The sequence below is a fragment of the Rhinolophus sinicus genome, linkage group LG04, assembly GCF_036562045.2.
Source record: "Rhinolophus sinicus isolate RSC01 linkage group LG04, ASM3656204v1, whole genome shotgun sequence".
NCBI lineage: Eukaryota > Metazoa > Chordata > Mammalia > Chiroptera > Rhinolophidae > Rhinolophus > Rhinolophus sinicus.
Genome location: NC_133754.1, coordinates 156580278 through 156600095, shown reverse-complemented (window position 1 = coordinate 156600095; position 19818 = coordinate 156580278). Strand labels below are relative to the sequence as shown.

Genomic DNA, 19818 nt, shown 5'->3' with positions numbered 1-19818 from the left:
TTGCCGTTGCTAGTTGCAGGGGGCACAGCCCACCATCCCTTGTGGGAGTTGAGGAATCGAACTGGCAACCTTGTGATTGAGAGGATGCGCTCCAACCAACTGAGCCATTCCGGAGGCAGCTCAGCTCAAGGTGCCCTGTTCAATCTTAGTTGCAGGGTGTGCAGCCCACCATCCCTTGCGGGAGTCGAACCGGCAACCTTGTGGTTGAGAGCCCACTGGCCCATGTGGACTGGACCATGTGGGAATCGAACTGGCAGCCTTTGGAGTTAGGAGCACGGAGCCCCAACTGCCTGAGCCACCGGGCCGGCCCCAAATTATTTCTGTACCTTTGCATAAAAAGTGATAGAAATTTTGCTGATAAGATTTTAAAATCTAGCAGTTTATTGTGGGCTGTCCATTAGGAATATTTCTGGGGTGAGCTCAGGGCCTAGATCCTGGGAAGTACGTTCAGGAATGGCATAATGACTCTGAAAGTTAGATCCTTTTATTCTAGAAGCCTAACAGAATTGTTTTATGAGCCATCATGGGCATTGGTGAGCAGTTTTCCTCCAATCCTTCTGTAAAAATTTGGAAACGGGGTGAAGTATAGAGTAAGAAAAAAATTTTTTGGACAAAATCTTTTTTTCCCCTCCTTTTTTTTGGCTATTAAGTGGAATTCCATTCTTAACTTTAATCAATATCTTAAGGGAGAAAGATAATCTTAGAGTCTTTGATAGATTCACTACAGGCCTCTTGATGTGTCTGGTTTAATGATGATGGTAGACCATACCCACTCATTACCTTACGCACAGGCCTGAGGCATTCCATTGTAGAGCCAGCTCTTCCTTGCTGCCTTAGAAGATATATCCAGATTCCTTATGTTGCAAGTAAAATAAAACCTCACTTATACTGGCTTATGCATTTAAGGAAGTCATTAATTCATATAACTAGAAAGCGCAGAGGACAGTCAGGCCTTAGGGTCTTTTTACTCCAGTAGCTCTGGGACGTATAAGGATCCAATTTCTTTGCCATCTCTTTTGGTCTCCCTTCTATGGTATTAGTTTCACTCCAGAGCACTGTCTCTTGTGAATGCTAAATGGCTGCCACTGCTCCCAGGGCCACATACTTTCACTTCCAGAGAGAAAGACAGAGCACCTTATCCCCAGGCATCTAACAACCAGAGACTAGGACTTGATTTTGACTGAACCTGCAGAGATCCCATCTCCACTTTTGAACCAATCACTCTAGCCAGGAATACACCATCCACTGATTGGCATAGGTCTGGGATACACGCTCATTCTTTTTTTTTTTTTCTTTTGGTTCTCCTCCTCTCCCGTATGCTCATTCTTCTAATTGTAGTAAAGATGCTGATTTGTTTACAACGATCAAGGACCATCCCTGAAGCCCAGAGCTGGGGTCAGGAGGTGTGGGAGCAGGTGGGGAGAATGCATATCAATCCCACCTAAAAAGCAAAACTGCTACTTAAGGGTGTGGGGGGAGCGGGGTGGAGGAGTGGTTTCTGGGGAGCCAAGAACCAAGTCTATTACAGCAGCTTTGCCATGCCAACCATGTTCTTGCATCTGCAGACTCTTCGCTAGAGAAGATAGCAAGCACGTGGTACAGATAGTGGGACTGCATGAACTTCAGGTGGAGAGTGTGGAGCTCCTCTTAGAGGTAACTAACTCTTCCTTCTTTTCTACCCCACTGTAGCAGCCTAAGTACAGGGAAAGAATTCATTTTGCTATCTGGCAAGTATAATGGACTCAGACTTAGGCAAAGGGCAATGGCAAGCACGCCACTTCCTGTTTATAAAAGGTGAGTCCTCCTCTAAAAGGATAGCTTCTCTTTCTATAAGAGATATCCACTGTTTACAATTTAGAATATTTAGATTTTTTTTTTTCTGTTCTGGGCATTTATTAACTTATGTACAAATATATTTCTGGTGAACCTTCCTCAACCCTGGCTTTACATAGATCCTTAGTGGGCTTTTTTCCTCACTTAAAAAAAATGGTTTAACCTTTTTTATTGTGAAAAATAGCACTATACAGAAAAATACATGAAACCTAAATCTGTACAGTATAAAGAGCCCTCATAATCAACTACCCACATTAAGAAACAGACCATTGCAGCACCCCACGAGAACCCTGTACAACCTCCCAGTCATACTCCCTTATTATCCTGACTTTTATGCTAATCACTTTCTTGTTCTTTGTTATAGTTTTACTAACTATGCGTTCATCCGTAAATGATATCTTAGTTTTTGCCTGTTTTTTAACTTTGTATGATTAGACTCACACTGTATGTATTCTTTTACTCAGCATTAAGCTTTTGAGTTCCGTCTATGTTTTTGCATATGGCTGTAGTTTTGTTCATTTTTATTTTCAGTTAGTATTCAATCCTAGGAACGTAGCACAATTTATTTAACCATTCCACTGTTAATGGACAGTTGCGGTTGTTACTATTTTGGGGCTCTTCTGAACAGTGCAGCTGTCAGTGCCCTTATGCGTGTATTTCAGTGCACAGCATATGAGTTCTCTAGGAGATACACACATAGTTGTGAAATGATTGGGTCAGAGGACATGCATTCTTCCACCTCACTGGATAGTGCCAGCTGTTTTCCAAAGCAGTGTGTACACTCCCACAGGCAGGAAGTACAGGAGCAAGCCCACTGCTCTTCATCCTGACCAGCACTTTCTATTGACTTTGGAATTTTTGTCAACCTGAAAGTGTTTAATTGTATCTTGTGATTTTAATTTGCATGTTGCTGATTGAGAATGAAATTGAATAGCTTTTTATATTTTTAACTTGTCTTTTGGAAATGCCAGTTCAGGTCTTTTCCTCATTTTTGGATTGTCTTTTTTCTTACTGATTTGTAAATTCCAGACATGAGTCTTTTGTCAGTTTTGTGCGTCATAGCATGTTGTCTTAATCTGTGGCTTGTCTTTCTAGATTTATCATGTCTTTTAATGCTTGTTTGAGTCCCTGTGAGACCAGTTAGATCAGAATGTCTCAGGGGTGAGGCCCAGATGTGGGTATTATTATTTTAAATTGAAACATAATTAACTTACTATAAAATTCACCTTTTAAAGTATACACGTCAGTGGTTTTTTAATATAATTTTCTTACTAAGGTATAATCCACATACCATAATATTCACCCTTTAAAAATATACAATTGAGTGATTTTTTTTAGTGTATTCAAAAAGTTGTACAGCCATTACCACTATCTAATTCCAGAACATTTTCATCACGTCAAAATGAAATCCAGTGCCATTAGCCAGTTACCTTATTTCCTCTGCACCCCCAGTGCCTGGCAACCATTAATTTCTATCTATGGATTTTCCTATTCTGGCTATATTGTATAAATGGAATCATACAATATGCAACCTTTTGTCTCTGGCTTCTTTCACTTAGCATAATGTTTCCAAGGTTCATCCATGTTGTAGCATGTATCAGTACTTCATTGTTTTTTATGGCTGAATAATATTCTATTGTATCGACATACTTCATTTATTCATTTATCAGTTGATGAACAGGTTGTTTCCACTTTTTGGCTATTATGAATATTACCAAGTTTTTGTGTGGAACTATGTTTTCAGTATTCTTGAGTATATGCCTAGGGGTGGAATTGCTGGGTCATACTTTTGAGGAACTGCCAAACTGTTTTTCAAAGTGGCTGCATCCTTTTACATTCCCATGAGCAATGTGTGAAAGTGGTTATTTTACAGGTTTGCCAGGTGATTCTAACATGCAGCCATCATAGTCATTCTAGTATATCCAACAAGCCTGGCCAGAGTCAAAGGGAAAATGCTGGAAGGACAGGCTGGGTACTTGACGATACTCACTTTTAAAATCAGCTTCACAGTATAGTGGTTATTAGATTCCTGAGTCCTAGGATCCAAAACCTGAGGATAGCACCTGAGTGTGGCTGTTTTAGAGGGTCACCTAAGAGCCAAGAGCCTCTTTCTTGTGATTGCAAGTGCAGGCACAGAGCAAAAGTGTGTGGGAAATGTTGAAGGAGCTCCCTTAGACTCTGCTCATTCTTTTTTTTTTTTTTAAAGATTTTTTTATTGGGGAAGCGGAACAGGACTTTATTGGGGAACAGTGTACTTTTTTCCCAGGACCCATCAGCTCCAAGTCCAGTTGCCGTTTTGTTGTTGTTGTTGTTGTTGTTTTCCAATCTAGTTGCGGGAGGGGGGGGCACAAGCCACCATCCCATGCGGGAGTCGAACCAGCAACCTTGTTGTTGAGAGCACACACTCTTAACCAGCTGAGCCATCTGGCCACCGCTCGGCAGCTCAGCAGCAGCTCGTTGTCTTCACTGTAGTTATGGAGGTCACAGCTCGCTGGCCCATGTGGGAATGGAATCGGCAACCTGTTGTTCAGAGCTCGCGCTCTAACCAACTGAGCCACCCAGCCACCCGGATTCTGCCCATTCTTATCTGTCCAGAGCTTCCTCCACAGTGGACTCCTAAGGAAATTATTTCTTATACACCTGTTCCCAGTGGTCCTCTTGCCTCCACTTTTCCCAGCCATTCCTTCATTTGGCCGGGAGCTTCAAGAGAGTTGGTTCTCATGGTGCCTTTGTCCCTGGATATTAAACCAATTGAATGGGGAAAGAGCAAAAACTAAGAGGAAGTCCCTTCTCCTTGGCTGTGGGCCATAACTGTGCCAATGGGCAGTCTGGTGTCAAATCACACTCTCACCCTGCAAGAGTTCATGGCACTGCTCTATCCTAAGGTATATTTCCTAAGAAAAGCAGAAAGAAGTTTCTTGTTGGTCAGCATCTTATCGCCATTGATACCCTTAGTCTGTAGTACACATGAGGGAGGTTGTACAAGAAGGGAGCCAGCTGAGATCAAGGTGGAAAGTTGACACGATTACCCTCATAAACATTTATTGACTCGAAACCATAGCACTTGCTAACTCAGATGTCACACTTTCACTATCTCAGGTGTCACTGTTAATGCTCACTCAGGTATCATCCATGTGTTTGCTCAAGTGACACCCTCAGGTGTCACCTTCAAGTGTTATCCTCACAGATCACCCTCAGGCTCACTGAGACATGGCCACTTGTCACCTGCCTCACAACTGGTAGCTTTATTTTTCACATGGGATTGTCTGTTCTCCAGGGAGTTTCTCCTACCAGGTATATTTTATGACCTGGTCTTACCAATGCAGGCACCAGGATTTCCCTGCCCTCACACAGGACTCACTAACTCATCCAGGTTTGAAATCAAGATTTTGTCTGTCACGCAATTGATGGGCATTTTTTTCAGTTGTAGAGATTTGTAGGTTTTTAAGTCATTCCTACAGCCATTTCACGTACTTTTAGGTATCCATTCCCAGACTCCTAATAAATCTGTTTCATGTTTTATTGCCTTGGCTGTAATTGGTAGCAGAGGCCTGCAGAGCTGGAGCTTCCCCTAGGTAAGGCTCAGTTGTATGCCTGTGATACTTAATCTATACACAGTCCCTGTCCTACTGAAGTGCTTGGAGCCCTGCTTTGTATTTGTGCAGGAAGCTTAGTGATTAAACCCTTATAACTAGATGGAGCTGGGTCCCAGTGCTGTGTATCCTTGAGAAAAGTCCTTTACTCTTCTGAACCTGTAATGTGGATGATAGTAGATGATTGGGCCAGGTGATAGAGAAGGAAATGAGATAACATACACAAAATGCTCACTGTGATGCTAGCTCAGTTTGTCACATCTATTATTCTTATAAGTCCCTCAGTGTTTCCTAGTGCCACAGAATTCAACAGTTGTCTCTACTTTCTATTATAGTAGGTCCCCATTTCCCTACTTACGTAACATATTTTGTCTAAAGTGCCTAGATTTGGAAACTTGCCTGATAAGACTTTGGTTATGGAAGGAGGAATTTAAGGAGGTCGTGAGAAAAACCAGGAGCCTAGTGATTTTAATTTTAGTGGTTGTATTAATTTTGCTCTACTCGTGGACTTGCATGTCCCCCAAATAGATTGTCTTTTTTCCTCTTTATTCCCTCCTTCTTTCCTTCCGTCCCTCCCTTCCTCCTTACTTCCCTCCTGTCTTTCCTTCTTTTTTTCATTTGTACTGGGGAGCCCGTGGACTCTCATGTTGATCTATAAAGCTCTATTTCCCCATGAAACTAATTGTTTTACATTTGTGAAAAATAATTCGTTTTCGAAGTTTACATGGAGATGTTAGTTCTTTAGTATCTTTTAAAAAATTAATGTTTATTGAAAACTTACCATATGCCAATCATGGTACTAAGTGCTTTACATATATTATCTTTTTTAACCTATGAGATTACCATTTTATAGATAAGAAATGAGGCCCTAAAAAGTTAAGTGATTTGCAAGTGTCCACACATTGCAAAAGTTCACACAACCATATGTCAGAGCTGGCATGTGAATCCAGACAGTCTAACTTCAGATTCCAATTTCTTAACTGCTACACTTCAGTTATAAGTCATTTACAAAAGTTTGTCTGATGATCTGCACAAACTGCCTCATTTTTTACTCCTCAGAGTTCAGCACTTTATTCCACAGTTTCTGAAAGGTGTGGTGATTGCAGACTGCTACTGAAGCTGAGGAAACTGGTCCAAGGACCAGAAATTCCTTCATGCCTTCCCGAATAGGCATTTAGTCAGGAAAGGTTACCTCACCACAGTAGGTTTTCTGAGGCACACTCACAGGTACCTAACACATTATGGTGGGCAAGGTGCAATGAAAAGCCAAGTGCAAAACTCTGTAATAGAACCCCAGAAGCCAATCTTTCTTGACTCCCCTGGGGGTGAATTTCACCACAAGGCCATTCTTTCAGCTTCCTGTCAGTATCCAGAGTTCCTGGCCACGTGTGGTCTTGAGGCCTCTCTGAGCTCTCACTAGGTCCCAGCAGAAGTAGCGTCATTATTCACATGTGGCAGAGGACACCTGGCTTCTGTCCCTAGCCTGACCCCATTCTACCTATGTGACCTTGGGTAAGTCACTTCTCTGTGATCCCTCCATTATCCATCAAGCATACGGTTTACACAAATGTAGAGATTTAAAAGATCTCTCCTGTCTCATCATGGGATTTGTAAAAGACAAAACTGTGAGAACCCTAAAACTCGAGGAGGAAATACACCAGAATCTGGGATTATGGGAGGAGTAGGTTTTCTTCTTTATACTTTTCCTATATTGTCCAAGTTTTCTACAGTAAGCATGTCTTACTTTTCTAATGAAAAAAGAAAAATTTGATAAAAAGAACAATGCAAATCTAAGATGATCCATCATCATTGCATCCCAATCCATGTCAGCATGAAGTCAGAGCCATAGGAAGAGGCCAGGATGAGGAAGTGCCTTTAAACTGGATGGTTCAGTCACAGATACGGCCTTAAGTGACCTAGCCAGCATCCAAGCTTAGTTAGCAGTGCTTTTCTTTGACATTTGTCACACCCAGTAAAAGGGATCACTGGTCTAACTTTTCTGATTAGCTGCAACGTGCTATTCATGCAGTTGATAGCCCAGTTTTATAAATTAACAGGATCTTCTCCTTACAAAAGGATTCATCAGATAGTCCCTTTCAACTTTTAGCAAGCCATTTACAAAATGAGTGCATTTAAAATATAATTCTAAATTTGATTTTAAAATATAATTTGAAATCTCACCTACAGATAGTCTTTAGAAACACAACGATTGCTCAGGCCATAGAGGAACTCATTACTAGTTAAATTTTTAAAAAGCACAAGCCCCTACTTGTTAAGATAGTTTGTGGCCTATTGTTGAAGTTTGACTCTCAACTTTTGGACTCTTAATTTTAAAACTGTAGCTATGTTTAATACGCTATAAATTAAAATTCTGAGAGATTGAGAAAAAATAGCTAGGACTTCCTTACCCTTAATTCACTGCACTGTAAGTGCGTTTATCATCAGTGCCCCATGGTGTAGTAGAAACCACATGGGCTTTGGAGTCATACATGCTGGATATGGAATTTGGTTCTGCCCTGCAACAGCTGTTCTGCAACTTAACCTCTGAGTTTATTCCTCAGCTGTAAACTGGGTATAATAACCACACTGATATCACATTAGGCTGTTGTGGGGATTTTATCAAATAATATTTTTAAAGTTCTTCATCTTTTTGATTCTCAGAAATCAACATTCCTCCTCCTCTCCAAAATCAGGGCAACGTGTTCATATATGGTTGTGTTTTCAGGGGCTAGAGGCCAATCCTGAGGCTTTCCCGCCTCTCCCCCATTCCCTTGTGGCCAGACGGACCCAGGTTAGTCTTTACTCCCATTTGGAGTGGCACTGGTCTCAAAAGAAATCATAGGTTCATAGCAATTGCGACAACTCACTTCCATGTTCCCACATAACAGGCCTGGTCCCCCTTATGACTGACTGCATCCTGGTGGAACAGCAGGTGGATGTGATCAGTCATTCTGTGATGCACATTTCTGTCCTTTGCGTTAGTTACTAAGACAGATGGATATTATGGGACCTTGCTTTGAAGCCAAGTTATACCCTAGGGATTTTAGTCAGGCTAAATGCATCAAAGATATTAAAAAGAGTACATGAGATCAAGAAGTAAATTAGCTCTTGAGCTATTGAATGTTCTACCCTAAGATTAGTATTCCACATTGTTTTCATTGCTGTTGGGTACTTACTTTGCATGATTTAGTGTTTAGGCAGCTTTCCACATGAAAGGAAAAAACGGCAGTGTGCCGACAAAGTTACATGTCTGGTCCCCGTTGCACTGAGCCAACTCTGAGGAGCCGTGGGCATTGTTTGCTCCTCGGGGAAGTCACCCTGCGGATTTTATTTCAGGTGATCCTGAAGGGCAGCAAGGAGCGCAGCACCGGGGCCACCGGCGTTAACGCGGATTCCTCCCGCTCCCATGCTGTCATCCAGATTCAGATCAAAGATTCAGCCAAGAGGGCATTTGGCAGGTGAGCTGGAAGTATGCAGGGAACTACATTGTCTGCCTTTCCCTAATGTGACTTTGAAATATGTGTTATCAACAACAGGACACCTTGCCACCATGGAGTTCTTTATTTCAGGGACACAGAGTAGAGTTGTTAGCCCTGAAATAAATCATTCTACTAAAGTGCCATCAGTTGATTAACCATGAAGTAATGACCTATTGTTGGTCAACCCTAAGTTATTAAGAGGGACATTGATTGCTTCTAACGTGAAACACAATATCAGCGGAGGAAGAGCAGGGAATGCATCTCAGAGAGCTTACAGGCCAAAAGAAAAAAAAAGAAAATTAATCCATCCTTCCTGAAAGAAGCCATAAGACAATCGGGTACGTTCATTGCTTCTCTGGTACTATCTTAGCAAACGCTGCCGCACTGATGGATGAGCCTATCTCACCTCTGAGTAATGAGTCTTTCTTTCTTTTTCTTTCTTTCTTTTTGGTTGGAAAGCAGCCCACAAAAGTTTCTATTTAATTATCTAAGTGGCCCCCTAAGTGATTTACATTGTGGTCGTTTAGCCTTATGGGAAGAATGTTTTATTAATTTGTCATACTTTCTCACAAATGATTAAAACCAATGGAAGTGTCTGGGTGAACAGTGCCAGCAGCAGCGGACAGATCAAAATCTTGTGATGCTTTTGGAAAGCTGACAGTAATATCTTTTTTTCCCTGAGTATGGGCCAGTGTTAATTTCTTCCGGCCGTCACAAAATGCTGACTGATGTAAAAATAAACCAAAGCCTCAAAGAAGTCATTCCTGCTTTGTGTCTTTTCTGTAGGATTTCTTTCATTGACTTGGCCGGCAGTGAAAGAGCAGCAGATGCCAGAGACTCAGACAGACAGACAAAGATGGAAGGTGCAGAAATAAACCAGAGTCTTCTGGCTGTAAGTTGTTTGAAAGCTTTAGTCTAAAAATCCTTGTGAGATTTTGCCCCTCCTTACATGCAGCCAGACTATATACGGTGCAGGTATAACTCAGGGGCAGATTTTGGTTACCTATTCATCCGTTCCGGAGAATTTTCCCAGTGTTAAAGTTTGGGGCTATTAGATTGATTTGTAAAAAAAAAAAGGAAATTTTCTCATACCATCTTATACCCTGCAGATTCTTAGATAGAGGGGTTTAGCTGCGGGCATCTATGGCTGCAGCCAAGAACAGCCACAGCAGACTCTCAAGGCTGCTTGCCTACCTGTTTTTGGTGAACTCCCAGCACTGGCACTTCCAAGGATTTCTTGCATTCTCTTTCCTCCCTTCCTTTTTGTTTACTGACTTTTAGTGTAGATGCATGGCTCAGAAATAGGTCTCTCCTCTCTCGTCATGTCCGCCCGTCCCCCCCGTAGCCCCTGGAGGTCTGCATGTTGGGTCTGTAATGGCGCTGGTGATGTCCTCTGCACACTTCTTTGAGGGGCTCTGCCCAGGAGCAAGTGACATGCTCTTGCCTTTGGGCCACAGTTTCTGTTTTTTTCTGTTTTTTGTTGTTTTTGTTTTTAATTATTGGGGAATATTGGGGAACAGTGTGTTTTTCCAGAATGTCAAGTTGTTGTTTTTTCAATCTAGTTGTGGGGGGCGCAGCTCACTGGCCCCTGTGGGACTTGAACCAGCGACTTTGGTGTTACGAGCACCGCAGTCTAACCACTGAGCCAACCGGCCGCCCACTGGTGGCTCAGCTCCAGGCTCAATCCGTTGCTTCTTACTGGACTATCAGTTCCTGCTTTTTTAAAATGAGGAGGTAGACCTAGGTGATTTCTCAGTTCCTTCCCAGCTCTGACTCTGGAATTTCTCCTGCCCTGTTCAGACAGCTTATATTTGAATCTATACTTGAATCTACATCTATAGATGTGCACATGTGAGCAGGGAGGTGGGGGAATGGTATTAATATTTTCTCTACTTAAGTGCTTCTATAGTTGGGAAGAATGTGAGAAGAGGAGAAAAAGGGAGTTGGCAAGCCATCACTGCCACCACATAAGCTTAGACTCTGGGCCCCATGGGAAGGTTCCTGGGTTTGTCTGTTCCATGCTATCAGGGCTAGTCCTAGGATCACAGCTCTTAAGTTGGGGGGGCCCTTAACTAGGCACAGCTAGCACAGAATGCTTTCCAGTCTAGCCTGATTTTTTTTTCTTGTTGAACAAAAAGCTACCAGGGCATTTTGACTTCCTTTTGGAAGATTGACGTCCTTTTGAATGTTAGATCTGTTACTCTCTCATTGCAAGTGACGTTTGCTATGCTTGTTGTTTGCAGCTGAAGGAATGTATCCGGGCATTAGATCAGGAACACACCCATACTCCCTTCCGGCAAAGCAAACTAACTCAGGTAAAGTTAAATGTGAACTTTGTGTTCAGTCTTGTTCACTCATTTGTTCCTTCTTCATTTGTTCATTCAGCAGAGCATCCACTGCCATCAAGATATGATGCTAAGCATGGAGAAAGGGGAAGAGAGGGGGAGGAATCGTGTTCCTTCCAGGTGCTCTCAGTCTAGGAGGAGAGAGGGGCATCCTCAGGCAGAGATACATGCAGTAGGAGGTGGCCAGCTTCCCCAGGGGGTAGCAGTACTCTTCTGGTCATCACCCAACAGCTTTCCGTTTATATCTAATGTAAAGAAACCTTGTTGATTTAGTGGAGTCCCTGAGCCTTTGAAGGGGGCGTGACATAGCTATACTTGGTACTTTCTTAGCTGTAAGACTTAGACCAGTGTTTCAAGACAAAAAATAATGGCTGTAGTTAAAAAGAATGAGATAGATTTTTGACGGGGAAGATGATCAAGACCTATAGTTTAAAAATATGAAATGGGGGAAAAAAAACCCAGAAAAAGAGTGCATTTGTTAACTGATTATTCTGAGTGGTAGAACTATAGGTAATTTTTTTCCTTCTGCTTTTCTACCATAAAAATGTGTTTCATATTTATTAACAGAAAACACCAATAAGTCAGCATCTGTAACGGCTGCCGAAAAGTGGCCCATGGAGAGAGGTCTGCCTAGGTACAACCAGCTGTGAAGACAGTTATGGGTGCCCCTGGTTCCTTTCTTCACCGAGTCCTGTGCACCGTGGGGGAGAGACTAGGTAGAGGGCTGTCTAGGCGAGGATAGTAACGTAGCTACGAGGCAGAGTTGGTGATTCATGGGTTAGATCACATCTTCTCAAATATGATTTCAACCAGGGACCTAGGAAAACCTTCTTACAGGTGATTTAGTCCTGATTCTAACATTTGCTCTATTATTTTTTAAAACAAGTTCCCCATCCCCAGAAAAATGTGTTCCTATTTAATTAAAAATAATAAACCATACATACAAGTACAAAGTAGATGGTGAAAGGTACCTGAAAATTCCACTTTGAAGTGACAACCACTGTTACTTTTTGGTGAACGTCTTTCCAGGCATCTCTCTGCCCTTACATACACACATAGATCCACTTACAGAGGGCTGGAATCATACGCTAAGAATCACGCTGGAATCACGCTAAGATAGTTTTAGGTCTTTCCACATACCTAACTACAGATACACGTAATTATTTTTAATGGTTGCATTGTATTCAGTTTACAATTATCTAGTTTGCTCCCTGTTTATAGACTCCTAGATTTTCCAAATTTTATTATTATTAATTATTTTGTAATGAATATTCTGTGTGTACTTTATTTATTTATTTATTTGGATCAATTAAGAAATTATCTCTTTAGGATAAAGTCCTGGAAGCATGATTGCCAAACCAGTAGTGTGCACATTTTTTGCATTTTGATACATATTGCCGAACTGCCCTCCCAAAAGCTTGTGCCAGTTCATGGAACACGGTACATGGGCAGTTTAGCAGGGTATGAGAGTGCCCATTTCCCTAGACCCTAAGAGGGCAGGGTATCATGAGTCTTTCCTAATCTTATGGATGAAAAAAGTATTTGTTTTTGTAATGGTTTGTTTGCATTTCCTTGATTAGTGGTGAAGTGAGTACCTTTTTTTGTGTTTATTATTTGTGTTTCTTCTTTTATGGATTGCCTTTTTGTAGACGGGGGGGACTATGGCCCAGTGTCCTGAACACAATTAGTAGTCACTGTGCCCTTTGTTAGTGACTTCATTGGCCTGCCTTCTGTCGGACAGGTCCTGAAAGACTCTTTTATCGGCAATGCCAAAACCTGCATGATCGCTAACATCTCACCAAGCCACGTGGCCACCGAGCACACTCTGAATACCTTGCGCTATGCTGACCGGTGAGTACCCCGCAGGTGGCAGGTCGTGTGTGTGTCTCCATACTCACAGAGATCTGACCTTGAACAGAGTTCTGACCTTGAACTCCACAAGTCTGTTCTTGGGGCAGTGATCCTACTATAGGGTTTTGTGCAATTGGTCATTTGAAAAATGTGACCTGGTAGGCCCTGCCATTTTACAAGTGTGAATGTGACAAGAGGAACACATTCCCTTATTCAAGAGATAATTCCAGCAGTTGTTTTCAAGTGGCTAATGGGAGTTGAAATATTTTTCTAGAGTGGAAGGCTCAGTGAGGCTTTCTTCCCACTAGCCTCAGCCCTAATTTTAAGGGATAGAATACATACTACTTGTCAAGGCAGAAGCACTTAGAAGAGACCAACCCAGATGTGGTACAGAAGGACAAACTCAGACCTACAGCAGGACAGGAATTTTAAAGGGCTCATTGGGAGTTAGTGGCAGACCTGGTACCTCTTCCCCTGTGGTCATGTGTTTCCTGCGGTGGGTGAAGATGCTCTCGTTACCATCTTTTCCTCTAGCTGCTTTGCTGCCTGGTCCTGTCTTACATCCTCCTCTTCAGTCTCCCAGAAGCTGCCTCCAAGGTTAACAAACTATTTGAGGGAAACCTGTTTTTTTTTCATTACTGTTGAAGCATCGAGTATCCATGGCATTTTATGAAACTCATTGAGAAAGAAAGAGGAGCTATCATCTAAGTTCCATGAGAACAGGAATCTTATCTTTTTCTCCACTGTATCTCTTCTGCCCAGCTAGTGCTTGTACCTGGTAAATGTACAGTAAATATTTGTGAATGAAAGGAGGTGCTCCTCCTGGTGTCGGGACTTGAGTAAGGCCCTCTGTGTACCGTATCTCATTTCAATAGCAGAGGTAGTTTACAAGGTGGTTACAAGAGTAGACTCTGCATTTACAACAACATGGATGGATCTTGAGATTATCATGCTAAGTGAAATAAGTCTGACAGAAAAAGTTGAGAACCACATGACTTCACTCACACGTGGCATATAAAACTGAAAGCAACAAATGAACAAGAAAAACAAAAACTCAGACACAGACAACAATTTAGTGGTTACCAGAAGGTAAGGAGGGAGGAGAGGAGATAGAAGAAGGTAAAAGAGGTCAAAACATGGTGACAGGAGAACTGACTCTGGGTGGTAAGCACACAATGCAATGTATAAATGATGTATTATAGAATTGTACACTTGAAACCTATATAATTTTACTAACCAATGTCACCCCCCAATAAATTAATTAAATACATACATACATACGTACCAAAAAAACTAACTTTGAAAAAAAAGTGGGCTCTGGAGTTAGACTATCTGGGCCAGTACCTGCCTCCCCCACTAGCTAGTTGAGTGGTCTTGGACAAGTTTTCAAGTTCTCTGAGCCCGTTTCCTTATCTCATTGGGGATAATAAAGAGCACCTACCTCATATAACAGTTTTGTGGAACCAATGAAGTAATGTATATGACGGGCTTAGCGCCACGCCCAGCACGTAGTATATGTTAACTTTAACAGTAGTAACATTAATAGTCCCCCACATAAGTTTCCTGAAGGAGGTTTCCTTTATTACCAGTTTCCTAATACCAGCACACTAGCACTGCTAGAAGAAAGTAGCTCCCTCACAAACTGAGATCAGATAGAAGACATGGGATGATCAAAAATTGTTTCTAAAAAAGCAATATATCCTAAAGTTCTTTTCCGCCATGTATCCATTTCCCAGCTTCAACAGTCGTAACCCCACCCAGTCCCCAAATCACCACATCAGATCAACTGCTTGAACGTCATCATTAGGAGCAGAGAACAAGACATTCCTCTCAGTGCTCAGTAAAGGAAGATTGAAAATAATCCTTTCTCATAGGGGAATGTATTGAGTACAACTGAGAAATTATTTGAAATAATTTTCGTTTAAAAAAAATAGAAAAATACAATAGAAATATCTCCCATTCAAAGCAGCCTGATAAATTATTGAAAATAAATATAAAAGCCATTTTTATGTGCTTAAATGAGGCCTAATTAATGTTAGATAACAATCTATGCATACACAGAGTGAAGATGATTTTATTGCTTATTTTAAAATTTCCTCTCTCTGATTTAAAATTTTCATCTCTCCACATACTTGAAAAATGTTGCTAAATAGTCCAAAAATAAAGTTCCAGCCAGAGCCCTAACAGGTATATCAGAAGAGAGTTCAGTGACAGGAGTTTTTGGTAATGGAACCAACTAGAATTGCTGTGGCACCTCTCAGCCCATTCCTTGTGTGCTTGCTTTACTGCAACACCAAAGCAAAGGCCCGTGGACACAATTCATGTGTCGTTAGTCACATGCTGCATCTCTTTGCTTAGCTGTTATCTGCCTGCCTTTCCTCTCAGACCTAAAAGATTTAAATCAAGTTTCAGTGTCAGATTTACTATCTTTTGGTTTTCAGAAATGGCCAGAGAGGTCATTTGGCCTCCACTGAGGATTGGATTAAACAATGGAAAAGACATTTTCCAGGAGTCCCCATGCAGAAGTACTGCTCCTTCTTAGGAGATTTAATGCAGAATCGGTGTGACCACCAGAGAGTCACATTTTCACTTGATGTCTCCTTGTAATTTCTAATGCTTATAGTGTTTTTGTGTTAAGTATCACAGAGTAAGAGACTTTAATCTTGGCAACTGAATCCTAACAGAGACCTAATTCTGGATTTTTCTATGTTTTCTAAAATTCCCTTATGGAATAGAGCATAGTTTTCTATTTCTCTATCCGGGGAGTATTTTGCCACCCTGGGGACCTTTGGTAGTGTCTGGAGACACTTTCGATTGTCGTGGCTGCAGAGAAGTGCTCCTGGCATCTCGTGGGTAGAGGCCCAGGATGCCCTTAAACATCCCATAGTGCACAGGACAGCTCCCCGCAACAAAGAAGTCTCTGGCGCCACATACCGCTAGTGCTAAGGCTGAGAAACCCTCGGATAGACAGACACGTCCTTTTCCCTTTAATGGAATTAGCCTGCTTATTTTCAGAGGGCTTTTGCTTCCTGAAGTGCCGAGCAGGTTTGAGGAAACTTGTTTTCTCAGAGAAGCCTGAAAGGAGGTGGTTTTCAGGAAAAGAGGGCCTAGTGTGGAACAGTGAGTGGGTGAGTGGGAGACATGAACTCCTGGGTTGGCCCAGCTTCAGGAAACGTGCCGTGGGCCCTGCTTGGACATAGTGCAGTTCTGACACTAGCTCCCCGGGCCTGTCCCTCACATGTTACTGTGGTGATTTCTAAAACTTTTGATTATGGAATGTTGGGTGCATGCTTCTATCCTCAGAGAAGACATCGGTCTTTTTTGGTCAAGTAAAGAGAGGTATCTCAGGCGGAAATAGTCTTTCCCATTTTTTCTTATTCTCTCCCAGATAAAAAACACCCAATCCTTGTAATACTTCTCTGTCCCTGAAGGCTACAGAAAAGGAATTATAGCATAGGCAGAATACACATTAACATAAAATGGTCACTTACAGGGTCAAAGAACTAAAGAAAGGCATTAAATGTTGCACTTCAGCTGCCAGTCGAAATCGGACATCTGGAAATTCTTCTCCAAAACGAATTCAGAGTCCCCCTGTGGCTCCGCCAGGGGACAAGTGTTCTCCCAAAGAAGTCAAGCTGGGGCTTCAGCAGTCGCTAACAGTGGTATCTGGTTCCATGAGAGGGAAGGCCCATCCTCTAGCCAGCCACCCTCCCAACGTTCCTTTCGTTTCTGTACCCAAAGGCCCCGGTAAAAGGAGTGTCTCCAGAGGGAGTCCTCCCCAAGAGTGGGTCATTCAGACGAGCCCTGTCAGAGGAACCGTGTCGTCTGGACACTTAGCCAAAAAAAGGGCAGAAGAGGCAGCTTCATTGTGCTCTGAGAAAAATCAAATCGGCAACCAAACTGCCCTCGGGTTGGGCACCAGGGCCCCTGGCCCAGGAGAAGACCTGGTGCAGGGTAAGCTGCCCTCCAAGTGCAAGAAAGTGCAGACTGTGCAGCCAGTGCAGAAGCAGCTTGTGTCACGAGTTGAGCTCTCCTTTGGCAATGTCCACCTCTTAGCAGAGGATGGTCCGGGCAGCCAGGGGGGCACCACTGCCAGGCCTGCCTCCAAGGCTTGGACAAATATCCCTCCACATCAGAAGGAGAGGGAGGAACATTTGCGCTTTTATCACCAGCAGTTCCAGCAGCCACCTCTCCTCCGACAGAAGTTAAAGTACCAACCACTGGAAAGGCTTTTGTGCCAGTGCAGGCCCCAAGAGGGGCAACTCCAGAATGAGACCCCTCCTCCCTTCCGCTTGTATTCTGAGAGCCATGATGGAACCCAAGCCGAGGACTTTGATGACAGCGATTTCAGTGAAGATTCTTTTTCACACGTCTCCAGTCAGAGGACCACAAAGCAGAGAAACAGCCTGGAGAATAGCGAAAACTCGTTCTTCCTTCATCAAAGGGAACATGGTCCTGAGGAGCAGGTGGCCAAAAGGCAGCAGAATCTGTTTTTTAGCCCCAGGTCAGATGGTGACGAGAAGGATCTAGCCGGAAGCTGGATGTACTCCAGGGACCCTGCAAGCCACAGAAGAGCCACCCTTGATCACAGCTACAGCCCAAATAAGTTGCCCTTGCACCAGAGCAGAGAGGAGGACTCTACCTCCTCAGGGCCTTCTCCCGGAGACAACCTGGCAGAGCAGCCTTCCTGCTCACAGGTAGACTTCATAAATAATCAGGAAAGCAGCAGCAGCTCAGCCATTGATCTCAGACAGGATGCTTTCAGAAGTGAGGTTCCTACGCAGGCTGAGGGCAGCTTTCCATCCCTGGACGAAGATGGTTTCGCTTTCTCACTATCCCTTATTGCAGTTCCTGGGTCCCCAGACCAAAGAGACGCAGTCAGCACACCTCTGGGAGAAGTCAGCAACGATAGCCCAGAGGTGGCAATCAGAACAATGAAAAACAGTAATCCTTTCCAAGAAGAGTCGAGAGAAGAATTGGACACGTGCTCTGAAAGTGCTTCTGGACTGATGGCTCCCCTCACTGTCTCTCTCCTGGAGAGCCCAGACCATGCGGGTTCTCCCTGGAAGCAGCCAGCCCAGGATGGGGCTGCACACAGTCTCATGGCAGTGAGCACAGCACGGCCAGCTGTGGGCCACACAGTACCCTCTGGTGACCAAGAGGCAGTCCTACCAATGTCTTCAGCAACAAGGCACTTGTGGCTCTCGTCATCTCCCCCTGACAATAAGCCCAGTGCTGATCTGCCACCGCTGTCTCCATCACCCATCCGTCAGCAACCCGCTGACAAGCTGCCCACCAGGGAGGCTGAGGTGGGGAAGGCCTGGCAGAGCAGAGAGACTGCACTCTTCTCCCAGGAGCCCGTGGCTAGTGAACAGTGTGCTGCTGCTGAGGAGACAGAGCTGGGCGGCTGCCAGGGCTTCCCAGCAAAGCTCTTCTCCACCGTGCATACTGGAGGACCCCACTCTGGGCCTACACCCACCCCGCAAACAGGAGGTAGTGATGTCACTGACCAGTCCTGGGCCCAGGAGAAAAAGCATCTGGCGGGGCTCAGCTGGCAGGAGCAGGGTGTGTCCACAGATCCTGGCAAGTTGTCCTGCTACAATGAGGACATCGTGTGGCTCAAACGCAGGCCTCTCCAAAGGTGCTTAGCAAGGCCAGCCTCTCCCCTGGCCCTCAGCTGCTCTCCCAAGACTGCCGGGACACTCCCACAGCCCACCCTGGGGCATGCACAGTAAGTTGGACTTTCTCCCCGAAACTTGAGCCCCTTTTGCACCCCATCCTCCCACCCCAGCTTAATTTAATGTTTTGTCTGTTCTGGGAATGGCTATGGTTGACTCATTGTCAGAGTTAAACTATGACTCGAGAAGAGCTTTGTCCAGCTTTTCTTCGATGCATCTGACATGAACAGCAGAAATAAAACGTATTGGAAGCAGGCCTGCCAGAGTGGGTGGACCCTCAGCCTGGGAAAGCTGAGATGTGAGTGAGAGGGGAGGCTCTGTCCCCATAAGCAAGCCTGTGACCTGTGGTGAGATCAGAATCCTCTTCATTCTGTTGCGTCTGTTCCTGGCAGTGCTGCCCAGGGACCCAGAAGCTGTGGCCTTTTGTGACCCCAGAGCTAAGACAGGTTGGGTACCTTCCAAGATGGGAAGATGAAAAATAGAGCAGGTGGTGGTTTGTGCTGCTTTCCCCAAAGGGTGCTGTGCGTGGTGCAGCAGAGATGAGACAGCAGCCTTAGAGGATGTGAAAAAACGAGATGGAGAGAGCTAGCGGGGCCCCTCCCAGCATCAGAAGCCTAGGGGCTGGAGGGCAGGTGAGCCTGTGGGAACATACACTTCCTTTACGAGGCTGCAGCGCTTTGCTAGGGCTTCTGACACCTAGGCCAGCTGTCTGTACGCTGCTCACTGGTGCTGAGGCCAGGGTCATGGACAAGGAGAAGGGTACGCAGGGATGTACAGGTGAGGAGCCTGCCTCTCCCATGTGGACAGGCTTGCCATCTCCCATGTGGACAGGCTTGCCATATCCCATGTGGACAGGCTTGCCATATCCCATGTGGACAGGCTTGCCATATCCCATGTGGACAGGCTTGCCATCTCCCATGTGGACAGGCTTGCCATATCCCATGTGGACAGGCTTGCCATATCCCATGTGGACAGGCTTGCCATATCCCATGTGGACAGGCTTGCCATCTCCATGGTCTCTACTCATCAGTGGGGTATG

The 19818-nt window shown here is 44.0% G+C and overlaps 1 protein-coding gene across 2 annotated transcripts in view; it reads left to right on the top strand.

The window, feature by feature from the left end:
- KIF24 (kinesin family member 24) overlaps positions 1 to 19818 on the top strand; it is a 55945-nt gene that overhangs the window by 33122 nt on the left and 3005 nt on the right. For both annotated transcript variants that reach the window (XM_019734378.2, XM_074330651.1), the window contains 6 exons: positions 1566 to 1653; positions 8763 to 8884; positions 9692 to 9797; positions 11149 to 11220; positions 12992 to 13101; positions 16595 to 18832. In XM_019734378.2, the coding sequence (XP_019589937.2) occupies positions 1566 to 1653; positions 8763 to 8884; positions 9692 to 9797; positions 11149 to 11220; positions 12992 to 13101; positions 16595 to 18832 (2736 nt within the window). The remainder of the gene's footprint in view (positions 1 to 1565; positions 1654 to 8762; positions 8885 to 9691; positions 9798 to 11148; positions 11221 to 12991; positions 13102 to 16594; positions 18833 to 19818) is intronic.